General features: G+C 46.6%; 1 protein-coding gene and 1 long non-coding RNA gene across 2 annotated transcripts in view; one reads left to right on the top strand and one right to left on the bottom strand.

Moving 5' to 3' along the window:
- Nucleotides 1–19,953, top strand: part of ITGA9 (integrin subunit alpha 9) — a 390,243-nt gene extending 370,290 nt beyond the window's left edge. The window contains exon 28 of the mRNA XM_021934572.2: nt 15,316–19,953. Within this exon, the coding sequence (XP_021790264.2) occupies nt 15,316–15,414 (99 nt within the window). The 3' untranslated portion in view covers nt 15,415–19,953. The remainder of the gene's footprint in view (nt 1–15,315) is intronic.
- On the bottom strand, nt 47–15,384 carry LOC116273790. The gene is made up of 3 exons (XR_004182196.1): nt 15,102–15,384; nt 4,642–4,818; nt 47–392 (listed from the first exon to the last, which is right to left on the bottom strand). It is a non-coding gene; the product is annotated as an uncharacterized LOC116273790 (long non-coding RNA).
- Nucleotides 19,954–21,143: the final 1,190 nt, after the last annotated feature.

Below are 21,143 nucleotides of genomic sequence, written 5' to 3'. Positions count from 1 at the left end.
TCCTCTAAGGAATAAGAGGAAGATTTCTGACCAGAAAACTTGAGTAACTGAGATGGGTTACAATCCAGAGTAGCTTCATCAGAACTTCTCCCAACCTCATGGTGGTTCATCTGGAGGTGGCCCAGGGTGCAGACCTGTCGTGCCTCAAGCATCACTCTCTCAAGGAGAAAGGGGTGTCCTCATCCTCATGTCTAGGATGATTTGTTTGCCTCACACTCTGCTTTCAGAGACCTGGAGTCCTTTTCCTTCAGAGCCTCTCTATTCATCGGTAATGGTATCACAGGCTTTAGCTGATGAAGGTCTATCTCTTCCTTGTTTCCACTGTGTCCTCAGCTCCAAAACAGCACCAGGAACCATAGCTGCAACTTCCTGACACCAAAGTCCATACTTCTCTAGAATTCCAAGTTTCAGATGTAGGTGAAAACAGCCTCTTAGAGTATTATAGATGGATATTTTAAAATAAAACAACTAATTTATTTGGGATTACAAAAAAAATGTATTTATTGACCAAACATGATAACATATCAATTACCAAAAAAAGCTGTAAAACACCAGAAGTTCACATCCCAGAAATAACCATGATGAGCATAGCGTTGTCTCATTTTGACCTTTTTCTCTGCGTATATAGATATAGGCCAGGCATTCTCATAGCATCAACTTATTTTTGAATAGTGTGTTAGTTAAATTTCACAGTAATATACTCAACATATTTTCAGGTGAAGTACTTCTAAATTTAAAAGCAATGGGTTCCTTTTCTTAAAGTGTGGGGTCTTATTCTGTCACCCAGGCTGGAAGGCAGTGGCACAGTCATAGCTCACTGCAGCCTCTAACTCCTGGGCTCAAGCCATTTTCCTGCTCAGCCTCCCAAGTAGCTGGGACTACAGGCATGCACCAAGCCTGGCTCACTTTTTTATTTTTTGTAAACATAAGGTCTCACTATGTTTCTCATACTGGTCCTGAACTCCTGGCCTCCAGCTATCCTTCCACCTCAGCCTCCCAAAGCTGGGATTACAGGCGTGAACCAACACACCTGGCCTGGATTTGATTTATTAATCTGGGAAAAACATATTCCTATTTTTCCCTGAAGACAGTACTGCGAACATCTTTCCATATTGTTCAAAGCACGTTTCCAGCACATCTTAAAGCTGTAGAGTGTCTGCAGTCTACTCATCCAGTCCCCTGATACTGGAATTTAGGTTGCTCCTGGTTTCACACTTCTTTTAACAGCACCACAGTAAATATCCTTGGAGCCAAATATTTGCACAAATCTTTCATTATGTCATTAGGATGAAAGCCTAGAAATAGAATCACCATCAAAAGGAATGCGTATTTTAAGCCTTTTTAAAATTTTATTTATTTATTTATTTTGAGATGGAGTTTTGCTCTTGTTGCCCACGCTGGAGTGCAGTGGAGTGATCTCAGCTCACTGCAACCTCCGCCCCCCAGGTTCAAGCGAGTCTCCTGCCTCAGCCTCCTGAATAGCTGGGATTACAGGTGCCTGTCACCACGCCCAGCTTTTTTTTTTTTTTTTTTTGTATTTTCAGCAGAGATGGGGTTTTGCCATGTTGGCCAGGCTGGTCTTGAACTCATGACCTCAGGTGATCCTCCCGCCTCAGCCTCCCAAAGTGCTGAGATTACAGGTGTGAGCCACTGCGCCCGGCCTAAGCCTTTTATTACTATTGCAAATTGCCCTCTAGAAAGGTCATGCTGATTCACCCTCCCACAAGCAATGTATCAGAAATGTCTGTTTGCCAATGGTGGATGTTGCCTTTTAAAAACAATCTGCCAATTTGTTGTTTATTTAATCCACATTGCCAGATAGATTCTTAATTCTCCCTTTTCTCCAACTCCAGCTCCTTCCTGCTGAGACAGCCTCTGGTCTGTGGGTGGAGAACAAAGCCTGCTCAGTGTTTGGGATCTGAAAAGACAAGGTTTCTTGCTGATTGAGGGCTTTGGTGCGTGAGTGTGTGTGGGTGTGGGTGTGCGTGTGTGTGTGTGTGTGTGTGTGTGTGTGTGAGACTTCCTTCTGCCTTTATATGGGCTCTTAAAATGAGAGGAGCTGTGTCCTGTATGGCTGGGTGTGTGGAACCAGACAGGGCACAGAGCAGGGAGTGTTGTGGCCGAGCCCCACTTCCCCTTGTGGCCTGCATGCCCTCCTTCTGGCCACCCCACCTGGCTCTGCCCCTCAGGGGTGCCCGTCTTCTCTGCACAACCCCTGCCTCCTCCAGCCCGCCACCTGCTTTGCCTTGCTTTTGCTGTGTTTGTTTAAAGAAAGCATGGTTGCAGGAGATGCTGTCATGGGTGGGCAGAACCCTGAGGTCACCCAGCTGTGTGGGATCCACAGAGCCAGGACCTGAGAAGGCACACTCTGCCCTCTGCCACAGACTGGGAGGGAGAGGGCAGTCACGGCCACCAGGGACACACCGTGTGCCCAGACCAGGGCTTGCTGTAACTACCGGATGGCAGTATCTCATTTCAGCTCACATTTCTCGAACATTTGCTTTGCCCTAGTCCTTGCTTTGCCTGGATTAGGCACTGGGATGCAGCAATAAATGTGCCCTTCCCTGCCCTTGACCACCTCACCACCTAGCAGCAGACCTGCAGGCATAATGGAGGGTGGTGAGTGCTGCACAGTAACTGCTCTGGAAACTGAGAAGAAGGTGCCATGAGTTCCCCTCCCTTACCCCCAAGGAGGAGAGAGGATTAAAAGGTCACAGAGAGGCCGGGCGCGGTGGCTCACACCTGTAATCCCAGCACTTTGGGAGGCCGAGGCGGGCAGATCACGAGGTCAGGAGATCGAGACCATCCTGGCTAACACAGTGAAATACCATCTCTACTAAAAAATACAAAAAACTAGCCGGGCAAGGTGGCGGGCACCTGTAGTCCCAGCCACTCGGGAGGCTGAGGCCAGAGAATGGCGGGAACCCAGGAGGCAGAGCTTGCAGTGAGCCGAGATCGCGCCACTGCACTCCACCTGCGCGACAGAGCGAGACTCCGTCTCAAAAAAAAAAAAAAAAAAAAAGGTCACAGAGAACAGTGTGGTAGATGAGAGCAGCTTTCAGGCTGACAGCTGTGGGCAGCAATCCTGACTCTCACACTTGCCTGACATGAGGCCTTAAGGGGGTTGCTTACCTTCTGTGACCCTCAGTTTCTTCCTCTGTAAAAAGGAGACCATCACCTCCAGTTTGGTATGTAGAGGTTATGCAGGGAAAATGTTTAGCACTGTGCTTAGCACACAAAAGCCAGAGGACAGTTCATAAATGAGGTGTCATTCAAGTCTGACCTTGAGTGTGGGTTGAGTTTTCCAGGCAGAGAAGGGTAGATGAAGGTTCCATCCAGAGGGAAGGAAGAGGTGGGAAAATAAACAGGGTTTGTGGGGAGCAGCTTGTAAAGCCTGTCACTGGAGGGCAGTCACTGACCTGCAGCAAGACCGTCTGCCACAGTTGTGAAGGCCACCGCTAACCAGGGCAAAGGGAGAGCATGGGAGGTCTGTGAGCAGAGTGGTAGCATGACCAGATCATGTGGAGAGAGAGATCTGGGGGTGGGTGCAGTGGCTCATGCCTGTAATCCCAGAGCTTTGGGAGGCCAAGGCCGGAGGATTGCTTAAACCTAAGAATTTGAGGTTAGAGTGAGCTATGATCATACCACTGCACCAGGTGGTAGAGCAAGACCCTGTCTCTAAAAGGAAAGAGAGATGTGGGGACAGTGCGGGGACGAGAGCAGGGCCATTGCCATGGGTCAAGGTAGGACAGGCAGGGTTTGCTGACCAGTTGGACTTGAGAGGTCAGGGAGAAAAAAAGAATAGCTGTATCTCCTTGAGATAAGTTCAGACAAAGGATGGATGCCCTTAATCAGGGTAGGGAAGGCAAGATTCAGATTAGTTTGGGAAGAGGAGGAGCTTGGTGTTGGGCTTTCTGAGTGAGTGGTGCTTAGAGGAGGCTAGGAGACAAGGCTGGGCTTGCCTCACTCCCTGTCGCCCCCGCCCAGCAGAAGGAGGGACAACAGAAGGGAGCCCCTTCTCTCTACTTGGCTACACATCCGCATCATTCTCCTCCCACCGCAGACCAGCTTTCTGTATGTTTCCCTACACACCGTAGGAAGATGGTTGCCTCCAGCCCCTCCAAACTTACATCTCAAGGACTGCTAGCCACAGATGCAAAATGATCAGCCACCTCTGATTCCTGGTCCCACATGTCTGGGAGAGAGGATCTGCCTGGCCCAGCTCGAGTCAAATGTCCACTCCCATCAACTTTGGAAGGGAGGAAGGGAGTTGGCAGGGAGATAATCCACCCGGCCCAGTGTGGGTCACATGTCTCCCACGGAGTCAGGCAGGGAGAAAGATGCAGGGTGGTGGTTTAGGGGACACTGGGGAAGAGACTCTTAGAAAAGAAAACAATTAGGCGGCACTCCAAAGGAGTTCGCTCCTGCAGGATGTCATGGTTGTTAGTGCTGCTGCTGCCTGAATTGCAGGCTGTTGTATCATACCAGCGAGCTATGCTGCATAACAAACTGCCCCCAAATTGAGTGGCTTTAACAACCATTACATCTGACACATTTCTGGGTCAGGGATCCAGGAAGGGTTTGCCTGGGTGATTCTTCCGCCCCATATGACATTGAGTGAGGTCACTTAGTGGCATTTACCTGCTGGCTGAGCTGGTCTTCAGAGTCCAAGACAGCGTCACTCTCATGCCTGGCACCTTGGTAGGGACAGCTGGAAGGCTGAATTCGGTCAAGTCCTTCTCCCTCTCCATGTGGACTCAGGGCCTCTCCATGTGGTTCTTCCAGCAGATGGTCTGACTTTTTATGTGGTGGCTTAGGCTGCAAGAGAGCACAGTGACAGCTGCCAGTTCTCTTAAATGCTAGCCCACAGCTGGCATAGCATCATTTACTTTGTTGGTGAAAGCAGTCATATGCCAGCTCAGGTTCACGGGAGGGGAAATAGACACTGCTTCTCAATGGGAGGAGTGGCAAAGGCTTGGTGGCTATCTTTTATCTGTCATGTACATAGTGTTTGAAATATGGGCAAAATCTTTATCTTTTTTTTTTTTTTTTAACAAGGCAGAGTCTCACTCTGGCACTCAGGCTGGAGTGCAGTAGTGTGATCTCGACTCACTGCAACCTCCACCTCTTGGGTTCAAGAGATTCTCCTACCTCAGTCTCCTGCATAGCTGGGACTACAGGTGCCTGCCACCACGTCTGGCTAAGTTTTGTATTTTTTGTAGAGATGGGGTTTCACCATGTTGGCCAGGCTGGTCTTGAACTCCAGGCCTCAAGCAATCCGCCTGCCTCAGCCTCCGAGAGTGCTTGGATTCCAGGTGTGAGCCACCGTGTCTTTTCCTTAAAAGTCACTATGACAAATGAAAATTTGCCTAACTGAAGTTTTGTTCTATTTTAAAGTAGATGAAACCTCGTCTCTGTCCCATAGTGGCATAGATAAAATCACAATGGAACCCCTTTGGGAAAGAGGAGGCAAATAGAAAATCTTGGTGCAGCATTTATGTCAGAGTGTGCAGTCTGTTCAGGCAATGTTGTAATGTGATAAGGGGCTTGGTGGAGGGGATTTCTTTAGGGAAAAATTGTTTCTTTCCTTAAAAGGCTAACTAAGTGATGACTTTATAAGAGGTTAAAAGGGCAATTGAAATGTAGGATTATTTTAAAGACCTACGTATTTCTAGAACTTCAATGGCAGACCTCTTGTCAACTCTGATTCCCCTGTCTACAACCTAAGAATGATACGTTATGTATAGTGAATAGTGATTTGGTATCACGTTGACAGTATGGTGCAGTAACCCAAAGACCTGTTGATCGATGGCCTAAACTCCAGCCTCATATTTGACTTATATGGGAGGTCTTAATGTTTCTGGCTTATTGCCGTATTCCATATGTAACTTCCTCCATTCCTTTCAAGGGGAAAGCCACTGAGTGTTACCCAGCTGCCACTGCTGACAGGTTGCCCACTTCACTAAGGGCCTTTGAACACAGTGGTTGGTGGGGACAGTGTTGAAGTCCTCTTCCCTTTACAGAACTGTGGCTCTTGAATGTCCTTCTAGAGTAGCTCTTGGCATTGCCACCTATGGTCACTTGCTGCTGCCTTGAGCTCCTGAGCCAAAAGTGGTTGTTCCCAAAAGTGTTGCATAAACGTGAATCATGACATGGTACTGAAAGCTGAGCGGAGCAGCTGGCCATGCCGCCGCATGCACAGCACCACACAGGCCTGTGGGTCTGCATGCTTTATGCTCGCAAGATGGCTAGTACCTTCACTAGGCTAAGAGTAGTAGGTCCCTACTAGGTGGCAGGCCCTAGGTAAAGGGACAAAGATAGATAAGCAACAGCCCTCACCTAGTCTTTTTCTTTTCTTTTTTTTTTTTTTTTTTTTTTTGAGACAGAGTCTCACTCTGTCACCCAGGCTGGAGTGCGGTGATGCGATCTTGGCTCACTGCAACCTCCGCCTCCCAGGTTCAAACAATTCTCCTGCCTCAGCCTCTTGTGTAGCTCGGATTATAGGTGTGCGCCACCATGCCTGGCTAATTTTTGTATTTTTAGTAGAGATGGGGTTTCACCATATTGACCAGGCTAGTCTTGAGCTCCTGGCCTCAAGGGATCCACCCACCTTGACCTCCCAAAGTACTGGGATTACAGGCGTGAGCCACCGTGCCTGACCTCAGCAACAGAGTCCTCACCTAGTCTTGAAGACTTTTAGGAAAATCAGCTTCAGCAAAGCCCTGAAGGTGAGCAGGACTTGGCCTGTGCTACCAACCCCTGGCCCCACCTACACATGCACTGTGATGCTACTAACTGTTTACCTAAAACAGAAAGCCCTTACAGGATCAGCAAGTGCCTTTTTCAGAGCTGAGCTCCAGGCTCCCTGCTGATGCACTCAGCCAGCCCAGCCCCTCATCTGCCTCTGACCCTGCGCAGCTCCCCGGCGGCCTTCGAGAAAGCCCATCCGCTGGCATCTCAGGCATCCTCTCATGCTTGGCGGCAGCAGGCCCTGGCTCTGGCACAAAATCCACAATGAGGGCCCCAAGCTAACCAGACAGCTCTTCAAATTCTGAAATGGATCCTAATCAGCTTTCCCAAAGCTGAGATGTTAGCAGACACTGGGAGCCATAATTTAAACTTTATGTGCAAGGATTACAGTAGCCAGCCAAACCACCATGCAGGAAGAAAACTTTGAAATATGAAACGCTTTTAAAGGAAGAAAAGTCCAAATGAGTCCCCTCTCCTTTCCTTCAGCTCCTGACTGGGTTGGAAGATGCCTGGGCCTGGCACCTCTTCAAGACAATCATAAAGGCCTGTTTAGGAGGAGAAAGTTACATTGTTCAGAGGTGCAGGAGGGATAACAACTTTATGTGTGACTTGCACCTTTAAGAAATACCTTCAGCTTATATAAGCCAGCCTGGTTTCTGTGGAAAGAATGAAGATGATGGGGTGTTTCAAAGAAAGACACCCCCCTTCCCTTATTTAGGACTCCAAGCTCTTCCCTCCCTGTCTTTCTCTCTGCCTCCCTCGCACCCTCCTCCCCTCCCCAGCTCTGTCCTTGTTTGTTTGCAGTTTGCCAAAACATACAGGCCACCACTCAGTGAAAGAGAGAGACCCACATCCTCCCTCACTGCTGTCTGCCAAAGACCCTCTCTCTCCCATCTGACCCTTTTGCAAACCGAGATGACTTGGAGCAAAGGGAAGTGAGACTGCTTTGCCAGTCCTATGGCCCTCTCTTCCCAGGAGGCCCAGGACCTACTTGCTCAAGTGGCAAAGAGGCAGGCTGCAGAATGTGTTTGCCAGCCCTCTGAAAAGGGCTGCTTCGAACCCTGTGTCAGCTGGGGCTGTTCCAAGAGCCTGCTGCTTTAGGACTGGCTTTGGGCTCATGGTTTTTATTTGAGAGCATTACTTCTGACCTAAGGCAGAAACACTTAGAAAACCAATCTGTGAAATGTCTCAGAGAATGCGTCAGGTCTGGCAACCCCTCCAGAGGCCACTGGGTTATCGCCTTCCCTGCAAACTGGGCTGGGAGGGCGTCCTCGCTTCTCCTCCAAAGAAAAAGAAAATGCACAGACACATGCCTATGTGCTTGCACCACACCCCCTTCACACTGCCTCAATTAGAACCATGTGCCAATGACATTCAGTGGGGGCTTGTTTATGCTTGGGAGTAAATATTGGGCTGATGTTGCACTGTCGACATCTCAAGACAGAGACATGCTATGTAAATAGTCAAGTAACTGAAGAGAACTATAAACATGAAGTCTTGAGTTAGTCCAAAAAAGGAATTTGTCCCAGGTCCTCAGAATCACTGTCTAGGAAGCAGCCCAAAGGCCGGGGAGCGGGTAGGATCCCCCAAGAGACCAGATGCCATGGCATCGTCCAACTGGCCCCTCTCACCCTGCAGGGGACTGGGGACGAAGAGGCTGCTGCTGCAGGGTGGACACCCCAGAACTCGGTCAGGCCTCATGCCTCACGCAGCACCCATCTAAGTAGGGCTGTTCGGGGCAATCTGTTGTTTCCCTAGGAGTTTTCCGGCTGCTTTTGAATACCTGGTTATATCAGAAAATTGTGTATGTCTGTTAGGAGGGTTCAGGGAGCTGCTCTTTGGAGCTGCAGGACCAGCAGACACAAAAACCAGAAAGCACACTGCTCCTTCGACCTCCAGCCAAGCAAAGCTTGGCTTGAGTCACCTCCTCTAGGGTTTCTATGTTTCTTCTGCTGCAAACAGAACAGTTAACAGAGCCCCTTGCCCCTCAAATGGTGAAGCAAGTGCTGGAAGTTTCCAGAAAAAAATGCAGAAAAACATTGACTCCGTTGGCTTGGAAGTGAGTGTGGGGCTGCTGGGCGTCCAGCTTAGCCCATCATTAATCATTTCCCAGCACCCTCCGGGTGGGCTCAGCTGGCAACAAAAACAGAGATCTGCCCAGTGCTTCTCAAAGCTTTCCCCAAGGCACCCATGCATGCTCACATGAGCAGGTGTGTATGTCTGAAGGAGGCCCACTTAACCTTGGGACGTGCTAATTTCCCGAGTATAGGGGGACTTTGGGTCCTGGCAGTAATGGAATAGGTAGGACTGGCTATGAAGTACTATAGCAGGCTGAAGGGCTCGTGCATTTCCTGGCACGTGTATGAAGAGTTACAGATTTAGACCATGTATCTCTTAAGCAAAGGAACTACAGGTGCTCCTTGACTTATAACATTTTAAGTCAGAAATGCATTTAATACCCCAATAAACACATCATAAAGTCAAAAAACTGTTAAGTCGAGGTGTGGTAATTTGGGGATCATTTGTACTTGTTAGATCATCAAATTCAGAGTCACTATCTTTAGTTTAGTGTTATCTTTATCTTTAGTCTTTAGTTTTTATATTTTATCTTTAGCCATTATCTTTAGTTGAAGTCATTATCTTTACTCAAGGGGATGACAAAAACCTTGCTAAATTTCGTTTTTCACTTCCTCATTCCTAATTGACATTCTATTAGAAAATGTTAGCTGGGAAGACCTGTTCTTTATTTACTGACTTGCATTTATTGAGAACTGCTGGGAATAATACTGTGCCTCTAGGGCATTTAGAAGATGACATACTTTTTTCTGGTTCTCGCAAATTACTTTCGGTGACTTCTTCTTATGGGTTGCTTATTTTGAGTTTTTATTTTTAGAGAATGAATATTTTTTCTGTTCTTGATGAGCTAATCAGGCAGTCGCTATGTTACATGAGTTAAGAGTCCTCGACTTACTTCCCAAGTCCCTAGTCCTGACACTTACAAGACATCTGATCGAGAGCTACGTGTTCAACTTCATCAAGCCTTTGCCTACTTTCCTCATCGGTAAAATTGACCTTAAAATCCGATAGTTCAAAAGACTATAAAAGTTAGATAAGTGAACATAACTGCATGTGTTTTATGAATTCCAAGACCTCATAATCATTTAAAATATTGTTAAATTCTGTTTTATTTGTTTCTTTCAAAAATTAACAAAGTTTTAAAAATTGAAAATTGAATTTTCAAAAAATTTCTCAAAAATCTTTGAGAAAAATTGAGACGGGACAAAGCCTTGTTCCCCCTTAGTGTAAGTCCTGAGTACCGAGCTATGTGGCCCACAGGCTAGAGCCCTGAATTCACTTGGGGGAAAACAGAAAAAAAGCTGTCATGATGTTTCAGGGTTGGAAGAGGTCTGAGAATCCCATTGATCTCTTAGGCAGAGACGAAGACACTATGGCTCAAAGCCAGAAAATGACCTTCCCAGGCCGGGCGCCGTGGCTCACACCTGTAATCCCAGCACTTTGGGAGGCTGAGGCAGGTGGATCACCTGAGGTCAGGAGCTCGAGACCAGCCTGGCCAACGTGGTGAAACCCGTCTCTACTAAAATACAAAAATTAGCTGAGCGTGGTGGTGCAGGCCTGTAATTCCAGCTGCTTGGGAGGCTGATGCAGGAGAATTACTTGAACCTCAGAGGCAGAGGTAGCAGTGAGCCAAGATCGCACCACTGCACTCCAGCCTGGGGACAGAGGGAGATTCCGTCCCCCCCGCCCCGAAAAAAAGAAACAATATTAGTTTGGCAGAGCCACCACTAGACTATAGGGCACATTTGTGCAAACTGTAATAGTAAATAGCACCCCTTTCTAAAGACTCTTTACTTCCATCTGTCAGAAAAAATTCAGAAAACCCTGATTTTATGAGAACAAGACACTCTACTGCCATCTGTTGGAAAACAGCTATAGTAAACTTATACGTCTGATATCTGTGATGTGAGTGGTATCCATCTCCCAGCCCCTTAAATGCAGTGTAGCACCTGCACTACTGTACCCACAGCTCCCTAGCCATGAGAGTGCATTATGTTTTAAGAAATGGTCTTCGGACTCTTAAAAAAAGGAAGACATACATCAATGGTAACTCTGACCTCCCATCCAAGAAATTATGCATGGGCTGTGTTAGGAACAGGACTGGAGACCCTGCAGTGTTAGAGTGGAGCATAGAGCTTGCAAGGCTGTTTCAGTCATGGGTGGGTGGGGGTGATTTTCAGGCCTGATGCTGACACCACTCCACTGAGAGAAAGAAGCTTGCTTCTGGGTGCCTGCAAGAGATGACAGTGCCTTCACCTTGTTGTTAGCAAGAATGGCATACATAAAAACTTGAGCACATGAAAGCCACGTGTAAGAGTGAGTTCAGGTGCTCTAAATCCTTTCCAGATTGTTTACACACTGTCTATATCAAATCCTTACACTAGCATAGTTATGAGAAAGTGAGCCAGCTTTTGTTCTTAGAGATGAACAAGAAAAGTCTGGTTCAGGCCGGGCATGGTGGCTCATGCCTGTAATCCCAGCGCTTTGGGAGGACAAGGTGGGCGAATCACTTGATGGCAGGAGTTTGAGACCAGCCTGGCCAACAAGATGAAACCCTGTCTCTACTAAAAATACAAAAATTAGCTGGGCAGGGTGGTACACACCTGCAGTCCCAGCTACTCGAGAGGCTGAGGCAGGAGAATCACTTGAACCTGGGAGGCAGAGGTTGCAGTGAGCTGAGATGGCACCATTGCACTCCAGCCTGGGCGACAGAGTGAGACTCTGTCTCAAAAAAAAAAAAAAAAAAAAAGTGAAAAGTCCAGTTCAGCAAGACACCCTGACTGATGCTCTTTAAATCTAGAGCCCTATCAGCTGTCTGTCTGATTCATTAAGTCAGCAAAAAAAAAATGATGAGTCTTTACCAGTTAACTTACGCTTCATGAAAAACCACCCCAGTATTCAGCGGCTTAAAAGCAATATCCGGCCGGGCGCGGTGGCTCAAGCCTGTAATCCCAGCACTTTGGGAGGCCAAGACGGGTGGATCACGAGGTCAGGAGATTGAGACCATCCTGGCGAACACGGTGAAACCCCGTCTCTACTAAAAATACAAAAAACTAGCCGGGCAAGGTGGCGGGCGCCTGTAGTCCCAGCTACTCGGGAGGCTGAGGCAGGAGAATGGCGTAAACCCGGGAGGCGGAGCTTGCAGTGAGCTGAGATCCGGCCACTGCACTCCAGCCCGGGCGACAGAGCAAGACTCCGTCTCAAAAAAAAAAAAATAAAATAAAAAATAAAAGCAATATCCATCTATGCGGGTCACAATTCTGTGGGATGGCAATTTGGACTGAGCTCAATGGGGCAGTTGGAGCTCAGCAGGACTTACATGTGCCTCTGCAGGCAGCTGGGAGTTGGCTAGTCTGGGAGGGCTTCAAAAAAAACTGGTCTCTTAGCAGGCTAGACATAGGCATTTGTATGGAAGCAGGGCAGGGTTCTGAGAAAGTAATTGGAAGTGTGCAAGGCCCCTTACGGACTAAGTGTGTAACAGACACAGCATCTCCTCCATCTCATCCAATTGTCAAAGCTAGTCTCAGCAGAAAATCAAGGCTGGAATAATAGACTCCACCTCATGATGGGAAGAGCTGGAGAGTCACATGGTAAAGGGTGTGGAGGCATCCTTTGCAATTTATCACTGGTACCAAGGACAGGTGAGATGCTGAGTGCTGGAGATTGAAAGCACAAAGCCTGCCTTCAAGGAGCCCTAAGACAAATGCAGGATATAATAAGGGGACAGAATCTTTTCTGCTTGATATACAAAAAACTAGCCAGGCAAGGTGGCGGGCGCCTGTAGTCCCAGCTACTCGGGAGACTGAGGCAGGAGAATGGTGTAAACCCAGGAGGCGGAGTTTGCAGTGAGCTGAGATCTGGCCACTGCACTCCAGCCTGGGTGACAGAACGAGACTCTGTCTCAAAACAAAAAAAAAAAGATTCTGCTTGATAGTGCCATGGTAGGGAAATGGGACTTCTCTGGAATTACAACTGAGTGACCTGGGACTATTGACACACTGCAACATCAGCAGCCAAAGGTATGTGCTAGAGAATCTTGTTTCCCTGTTACGTCCAGCCACAGTTTCATGATTACATTCTCCTTCATGGCATGTGACCAGCCACATCTGGTCATGTTTTCTTGGCCAACCACATCTTTATCACAAAAGAATGACATTTCAGGCAGTAGCTTCTTAGATTTCCATTCCGTCTTGGTCCGTTTTTCTGACCTTCTGTGGGTGTGCTGTGAGGATGATGACTATGACTTTTTCTTAATTATCCAGAAAATTCTAGCCAAGCAACTTTTCCACATCTCTTGCAGAGAGAAGGTGGAAGAGGTCTTAGGAGAGAAAAGTATATGTGTGGGGGCGTCAGAACGTGGCATTCTGATGAATGTGGTCTTATGCTGGGAAGAAACCTCCAGGGCTGAAATCACCGGGAACTCAATGTCTGTTTACAAAACTGGCCTCAGAACACAAGACTCTTGCCAGTTGTTCTAAGAAAGCTTCTGTTCTTTCCCAGTCATTCAAACTGCACCACCTTATCAGCTCTACTCACAGTGAGTGCTTAGGATCTCCTTGACAACGTGGGTGAAGATACCCGGTGGCTCCCTTGACAGTTCTCGTCTTTGGCTTAGACAGTAAGCCCCCTTTAGGGAGGTAGAAAGATGGTGCCAACAGACAGTTCCTGAGCTCCACCTGCCTTCCCTTCCTGGGGGAGCTTGTGACCATCAGGGTGGCTGTGATGCTTCCCTAGATGTTTGGCTCATAGTGAAGAAGCCTGAGGACAAGTACACAGACAACAAAGACATTTGATGTGCCCGTGACAGCTGAGTTTGCTTCATGATTTGTGTAGGACACGTCTTGTGTGTGTGTGCACTGTTGGCAGCAGACTGCAGAGAGAGTCTTGAGGGTTTTCAAATATGACTTGGGAATTGCATGCTGTTGATACCATGGTACCACAAACCTGCAGTGTGGCAGGCCCACCAGCACCAGGTCAGGTGTGTGTGTTTGTTTCATTTCCTCTATTCAAGGGGATTGAAACAATGATTTGAGGGCAAGTCATTTATTTGGAAGGTGATATCAGGAAAAACTGTTGGAGAAGGAAGCCAATAAAAGATGTGTCATCAAGCTGGTTACTTCTGCAGGCAAGCTCCATGGGGAAACTGGTAGAACATGCACCTCAGAGTTATTCCACCCAAGGAGAGAGGGAGCTGGGGTATTTATACACCCAATACAGTCAGCCATGTTTAAGGCGAGATGCAGAGAGGAATGTCTGACCTCATAAACAGAGCCCACCAATGTTAGTGAGCCGAGGACGAGAGATGCCGAGTCTCTGAGAGCATGGGAGGAAAGGTAAGCTTTGGGCTACAAACATTGCTTAACTGTTCGGTGGTGATGACTATGAGAAAAATTAGAAACTTGTCTTACCATATGTGAAGAGTTGTAAGACCTAATGCAACATCAAAGGGCAGAGTCTTTTCAGAGCTAAGCTAGAGGAAATTGCCATCCTGGGTCAGGATGAAACGCCCGTTCTAGGTGAGAATGTACTGCTGACTGTGGTGCACAGACAGCACAAATTCCACGGGTTTGAGAGAAAGATATAAATGACAGCAAGGTAGAATGCAGACCTGCAGATGCTTTAAACAGCCTCTCATGTGAGAGCAGTATTTATTAAATTATTCCACAGATGGCTAAGATCTCTCAAGATACTAGGTTTATCAAAAGCCAAATAAGCTTGGGAAATGTCAGGTCCCTGGTTTTTTCCCCACCGGAATTAACGGTAATGGATCCTTTACTTTCCACTGCACATTAAGACTCTCTCAAAAAAAAAAAAAAAAAAAAAAAAAAGCCACATTTCCCAAACTTGTTTGACCATGAAATCTTTTTTTTTTTTAGTTGGAGTCTCACTCTGTCATCCAGGCTGGAGTGCAGTGGTGGCGCGATCTCGGCTCACTGCAACCTCCACCTCCCGGGCTCAAGCAATTCTCATGCCTCAGCCTCCTAAGTAGCTGGGATTACAGGCACACACCACCATGCCCAGCTAATTTTTGTATTTGTAGTAGAGACGGAGTTTCACCATGTTGGCCAGGCTGCTCTCAAACTCGTGACCTCAAGTAATCTGCCTGTCGCAGCCTCCCAAAGTGCTGGGATTACAGGTGTGAGCCACTGCGCCCAGCCATGAAACCTTTTTTTACTCCCAAACACTTTTGAACAGCTCTCAGTAACTAGTATTCCCCAGCACACAGTCTGGAAAACACTACACCAGATGCATTTTACAAGGAACAAACAGCTTACCTAATGTCATCTACAGGAAGTCCGTGCATTTTGAAAAATGTCTCCACAGGATGTTTTTCTTGCCAGTGTTTTCTCGAATCTGAGGGGTCCTCCAGGCTTCCCCAGCCCTGTGAGTACAGGTCACACCTACCCAGGGACAGGCTGCCTTGGGGTCACAGTGGCTGATTCTTCAGTACTTCTAACTCAGCTTCTCCTCTTTCTTTCTGCCTTTCAGATGGGCTTCTTTCGCCGAAGGTACAAAGAAATTATCGAAGCTGAGAAGAACCGGAAAGAGAATGAAGACAGTTGGGACTGGGTCCAGAAAAACCAGTGAGCTGCCACACCAGTCACATGACCTGATCACTAGCCTGTCATCCTTGATCTTTGTATCTTCCATATTTGGAAGAAAAAAATCTTCTCCAGATTTTTCGGAGGCCCCACTGATGCTGTTCTCTTCTTCATTCTATCAAGCCCAGGTGCCAGCCTGAGGCAGCCACTTCGGCCAGGTCACACGACCGGGGCCAGCACCACTTCCTTTAAAGATGAACTCTGAACTTTGGAGAGTGAGCTTCAGAGCCGAGCAATATTTATGGATGCAACATGCATGGTCAACCCTCAGGGGAAAACTGTTACCTAAAGTATTTTTTATAAATATAAGCCTTTTATACTGATTATGTCTTTATATTTGTATCGATGTTTTATTATTTCTATTAAATAGTTATATAATTCACTCAAGCACTGATATCTGGCCTAAAATCTTGGAAGTACGTATCCATGAATACAAATTTTAAAGGATGAAAATCTTACTGTACTTTGGAACTTGCTGTTTAAAAAGACTTACAGATGAAATAAGTTGAAGAAACCTCACGTAATGAATCCACCAGGCTGGCAGTGGTGCATATAAACTGTGGATGTGGCAAGACCCCTAAGAACATTTCACATCTTTATTGCCTCGATGAAGTGTGGAGTCACGTGCTAACGTGTGCTAAAGAACTGTAAGTGTCTTTTCATATGTACTTTTCATTGGAAGATTCCCAACAAGAATTTGGATGGAAAACCTGATCCTTAGCAAGAAATCTGCTCTGTATCACCTTTATATAGCAGACGTGTCACCCTCCTTCTACACAGATGATGGATGAAAGCTTGGAGCAATGCCATGTGGTCATCTGGTAAACCTCAGAATGGTGTCTCATCCTGGACGCCCTACATCAGAGTTCACACACCACAAGGACTAAATCATTGTCCCCTAAGCAAAGAATTGGGTCTGAATGCTGTGAGGGATTGCCTTTTTTTGGTCATTTTCGTTGAGAGATCTTCATTTCCCCTACCACCCTGGCTGTCCCAGCTAGTGGTGATTGCAGATTCCATCCCAGAGAGGACCATTTAACCATTTTTTAAAAAATGTCTTAGGTTGGGTTTCCAAGAAGCAGTCCCTGAAACAAGGATTTGTGTGCAAGTAAGTTATTAAGGAAGTATTCCCAGGGGATACCAGTAAGGGAGTGGGGGAAGCAGGACAAGGAAGGAGAGAAAGCCAGGCAAAGGTTTGTCATTTCAGGGAGAGCTCCATGGAGTTTAGCCTCAGCCTGATCAGGGGAACTCTGGAGGGAAAGTTAGGCCTCAGAGGTGTCCCAACCTGAATCAAGGGGCTGGCTGCACCCAGAGGAGGTGTAAACATTCTGTTCTCAATTCCTACTGGCATAATGGCTCCAGTAGCTCAGGGCAGTCCGCTAAAGGAAGACTACAGGTTCATCCTCAGCCTAGGGAAACACAGGTAAATGATGCAAAAGAAATGATGCAAAGGGATCTGAGCAGAGCACGGCCCCTCCCCACCCCCTGCATGTGTGAGAGCTGAGTTATGGCCTTCAGTATCCAAGCTCTCTGTTTGACAGTAGATATATTGTCAGATGCACTGTGCTGCCTAGTTTTGAGTGCAGTGTGATTTTCTGAAAGGGCAGTAAGGTGATGGATGTAGCATGCTCAGCACTGACCTGGCCCAGAGTGATCACACAATAACTGTTAGCAACTATGGCTGCTGTTCCTGCTGATGGATAACCATCTAATAAGACAGGAAACATGGGGCTAAGAGCAGGGTCTAACACAGTCTTAATGGCTTATGACAGCCTGCCAAAGTGCCAGCTACATACACATGGCATCCAGTGGGGATGAAACAATCTATAAAACCAAGGATCTCTCTTATAGCACCTTTTTTAACTGGAAGCTAACATGTTGGGAGTCTGTGAACATTGTCAAAAGGACACCAAACTCAACTTCTGGGAAGACAGACTTTTAATACACATACTTGGCTAATACAAACATATCTAAAGTTTTGGCAAAATTATGAGGGTGATGGGTGGGTACTAACCCGGCATGGAGCAGGTGTGTCTTTCGGTCTCTTCTTATTATGCAGTTGACTCTGCTGCAGGGAGGTTACAAATGTAACCTCATGCTTCTCTTCCTGGTGAACATGGGAATAGACCAAAAAAACCAAGGGTCAATGGCATGAACCAAGCTGATCCTAGAAATCAGGGATGTTGCATCCAACTGTGGGATGAAGGCACAGAGGTAGCTACAGGGAGCAGGATGAGGCAAAGAAACCAACTCTCGCTCAGAGTTTCACTTATGAGTTTTATCAAAAGCAATAAGAAAAGCAGTCTTGAGTGGGTTTTAGTCACTGATTAACAGCCATTTCTGAGGCCCCTGCTGTGTGTCAGGCACTGCACAAGGTGCTGGAGGTTCCCCAGAGAACACTTCAGGGACATTTTGCCTCAGGGTGGTAAAATGCAATGGTGTGTGAGACGTGGACTTTTTGAATGGGATGCCATTTGCAGCTTTCCTTTGATGGACTCTTGTTCATAATGCCATGTTTTCTTTAACAAAGCATTTAGGATTCTTAGGTGATATTCCTGGAACAGCACCATCAACAGCTTTGGCCACATGCACTTAGAGCAACTAAGTTGTCCCCTGCCAGGGGTGTAGGTGTGTTGGTGACAGTGTAGAAGGGTGACTCGCAGGCCCATGTTCTGCCCGCCAGCAAAGCCCCGCTTGAGAAAGGCAGACTCCTGTGGGCAGTCTCAGAGCTAGGACCTATTTGCTTCTGCTTGATTCTGCATGGGTGGACCCACATGAGGAGCTGTATACCCAGGAGGTCACTAAGACTTTATAAAGGCAGGTTTTAAGAAAACCAGGCTTGGCGTCACCATGAGCAGATACTGAAAGCCTCCCCAGGAAACTGTCTGGGGAAAGATGATGCCTCTGCTGGTCTGATCATGCTTAGTAGCAGGTGGGGCTACAGGGACTGGGGAGTTAACCATTTTGCGCAGTGATAGAGAAGTTAAACATATCATTAGCGCTCTCTCAGTTTGGGCAGTTCACAAGCTCCTTCCCAGCTCAGAATCCCTCTCTATGCTCTCAGGGGAAGCAGATGGGGTGGACTGCTATGTCTGTTACCCCTCCAGAATATGATTTGAAAATTCTACAGTACGTTCTACTTTCACCCCTTCCTGCTTCCATGGGTTCACTGTGGAATCCTATAAGATATTCTCCTGAGCAGTATTATTTCCGTTTCCTTCAGCTTTTAGTTGAATCTTCAATGTGGTTTTAACCAACTGTTCAGAGAACTGAAATGCTTTTTAAATATGACAAAGGACCTTTGTAAAAATTGAGTAAAACAGTGCCCCTTTTTTAAAACAAGTTTTGCTTATGCTCAATGTACATAGGACCCAGGAGAGTCTGGAACATCCGCCACGTGAGCTGTAGAGCTGTCACAAAGAAGAGGCCATGAAGTTTAGAAACAAGGGGACACTAGCAGGAGGGGCAGGGTCCACTGGCTTAGTGGCAACTGACAGGCATCCATTCCGAATCACTCGGCCCTGAGGTTTCCTCAGGCAGTTCTTCAGGAAACCTCTGTCAGCATCGTGGGTACTCAGAGGTATGGGAGACTTTGTAGAAGATCCAATAGGAAGTCCTCCTTCACCAAATCATGTCGCTACTGCCCTTGAGCCAAACGCAATGAGGTTTAAAACAAAAACCCAACAGCACTCCTGGGAATGTCCTGTTTTCCATGCGGAAGCAGAGCAGATCCCCAAACGATCCGCGTGCTGTATGCTACCTGTGGAACCCTAGCATGGTGGCTTTTTGAAAGGTTATGACTTATTTTTGGGTAAGGCATTATGGCCAGGTGCTTGCAGTTGTGTCTGGGTGACGTGTGAAACGTACATCTGGTGAACTGTATACTTGGCTCAAACGTCTCAAAATTTAGAGGTGCTGGAAAGGATTGTCACTTGGAGCCTTTAGTAGACAAAAGGCAGAAAGTGAGCATCATTTCAGAAATGCTTTAGTATGCACACTTTTAGTTGATATTTTGATATGTATAGAGTAACAATACACAGCGGAGAACATTTTCTGAAACACAGAATGGCTGAAGGGAGAACACAGAGCCAATAGGGCCAAAATGAAACTTCTGGGATGTCTTCTGAATTTTCAGCACATGGGGGGAATAAGTGAACACATTTCCCAACATGGTGCAATGCTTTATAGCACAATGATCTAGGTTTCAGACTGTGTTAAGGTTTTTTATGTTGATGTTGTTGTTTTAATTCTAATGTGCACGGTGTGACTGGCAGAGTGAGTTTAAAAGCTTTACGAGTGATTAATTGCATGGCAGGCACCCACGCTATCTGCACTTCCAGAACTTTACTGATGCATCCATGTATATTTCCACTGAGGAATTTTGGTGGGTGGGGGGAGGGTGTACTGCCTCACAATGTCACGTGTATTAAAGTCTAAGCAATCACTTCTGATTCACTTGCACTGTTTGGGAAATGTCAGGTTTACAAAAACATACATGTTTGGAATAAAAAATGGCTGCAAATGATTCAGGAGTTCAGTCTGTAATTTATTTGCTAATAAGAACTTTTTAAAGTGTTGAAGCTAGGGTTTCAATGTATTACAACATGAGCGTTAAAAAGAACATCGAGGTCATCTAATTCACACGAAGAGCCCACCTGATGTGGCTGAACTGTCCGAAGTCCTTGGCCTCCACACCAGAGGTACCACCTTCTCTCTGTATCACCCTGACTCCCCTGGCCCAGGGCTACACCTACGTTCTTGATCTTGAGATAAATGTGCCCAAATTAAATGGCATGAATTCCTTATTATCAGTACACTTGGGGGTAGTTTGGAGCCATTGGTCTGGCTGCTCTGGCCACACAATTGTGTGAGAAGGAAGTAGGGAGAATCACTTTTTAGAGAGGTTGGATTTGAGTGGATGGCCAGGCACCCACGTGGGCATATCCAGGAGGCACTTCCAAAGTTAGAAATATGGACCCCTGGTACAGGTGAGCGTGAGGGACGTACTAAGCATTTTTCCAGAAGCATTTTGATAACATTCTTACACATTTACAAATATTGTATTCTCTTAGGTTTTCACTCTCCATCTGTCTATTAATAGTTATGTTCTTGTTCATATTCCACATGCTGTTCATTTATGTGGTTTTTTTCCCTAGACAAGACTGTTAACAGACAGGGGTCCCGATCCAGACACCAAGAGCAAGTTCTTGGATCTTGGGCAATCAAGAATTCTAGGCTAGTCCGTAAACTGAAAGCAAGTTTATTAAGAAAGTAAAGGAATAAAAGAATGGCTATTCCGTAGACAAAACAGGACCAGGGTTGCTGGTTGCCCATTTTTATTGTTACTTCTTGATTATATACCAAATGAGGGGTGGATTATGAATGAGTTTTCAGGGAAAGGAGTGGACAATTCCCGGAACTGAGGGTTCCTCCCCTTTCTAGACCATATAGAGTAACTTCCTGACATTACCATGGCATCTGCAGACTGTCACAATACTGGTGGGAGTGTCTTTTAACATGATAATGCATTCTAATTAGCATATAATGAGCAGTGAGGGGAACCAGAAGTTACTCTTTTAGCCATGTTGGTTTTGGTGGGTTTTGGCTGGCTGCTGCTTTTTTTTTTTTTTTAATTATTATTATACTTTAAGTTCTAGGGTAGGTACATGTGCACAACGTGCAGGTTTGTTACATGTGTATACATGTGCCATGTTG

Source organism: Papio anubis, chromosome 2 (genome assembly GCF_008728515.1).
Source record: "Papio anubis isolate 15944 chromosome 2, Panubis1.0, whole genome shotgun sequence".
NCBI classification, from domain to species: Eukaryota; Metazoa; Chordata; class Mammalia; order Primates; family Cercopithecidae; genus Papio; species Papio anubis.
Note: the sequence above shows the minus strand (reverse complement) of the source record. Positions and strands in the feature narration are given on the sequence as shown.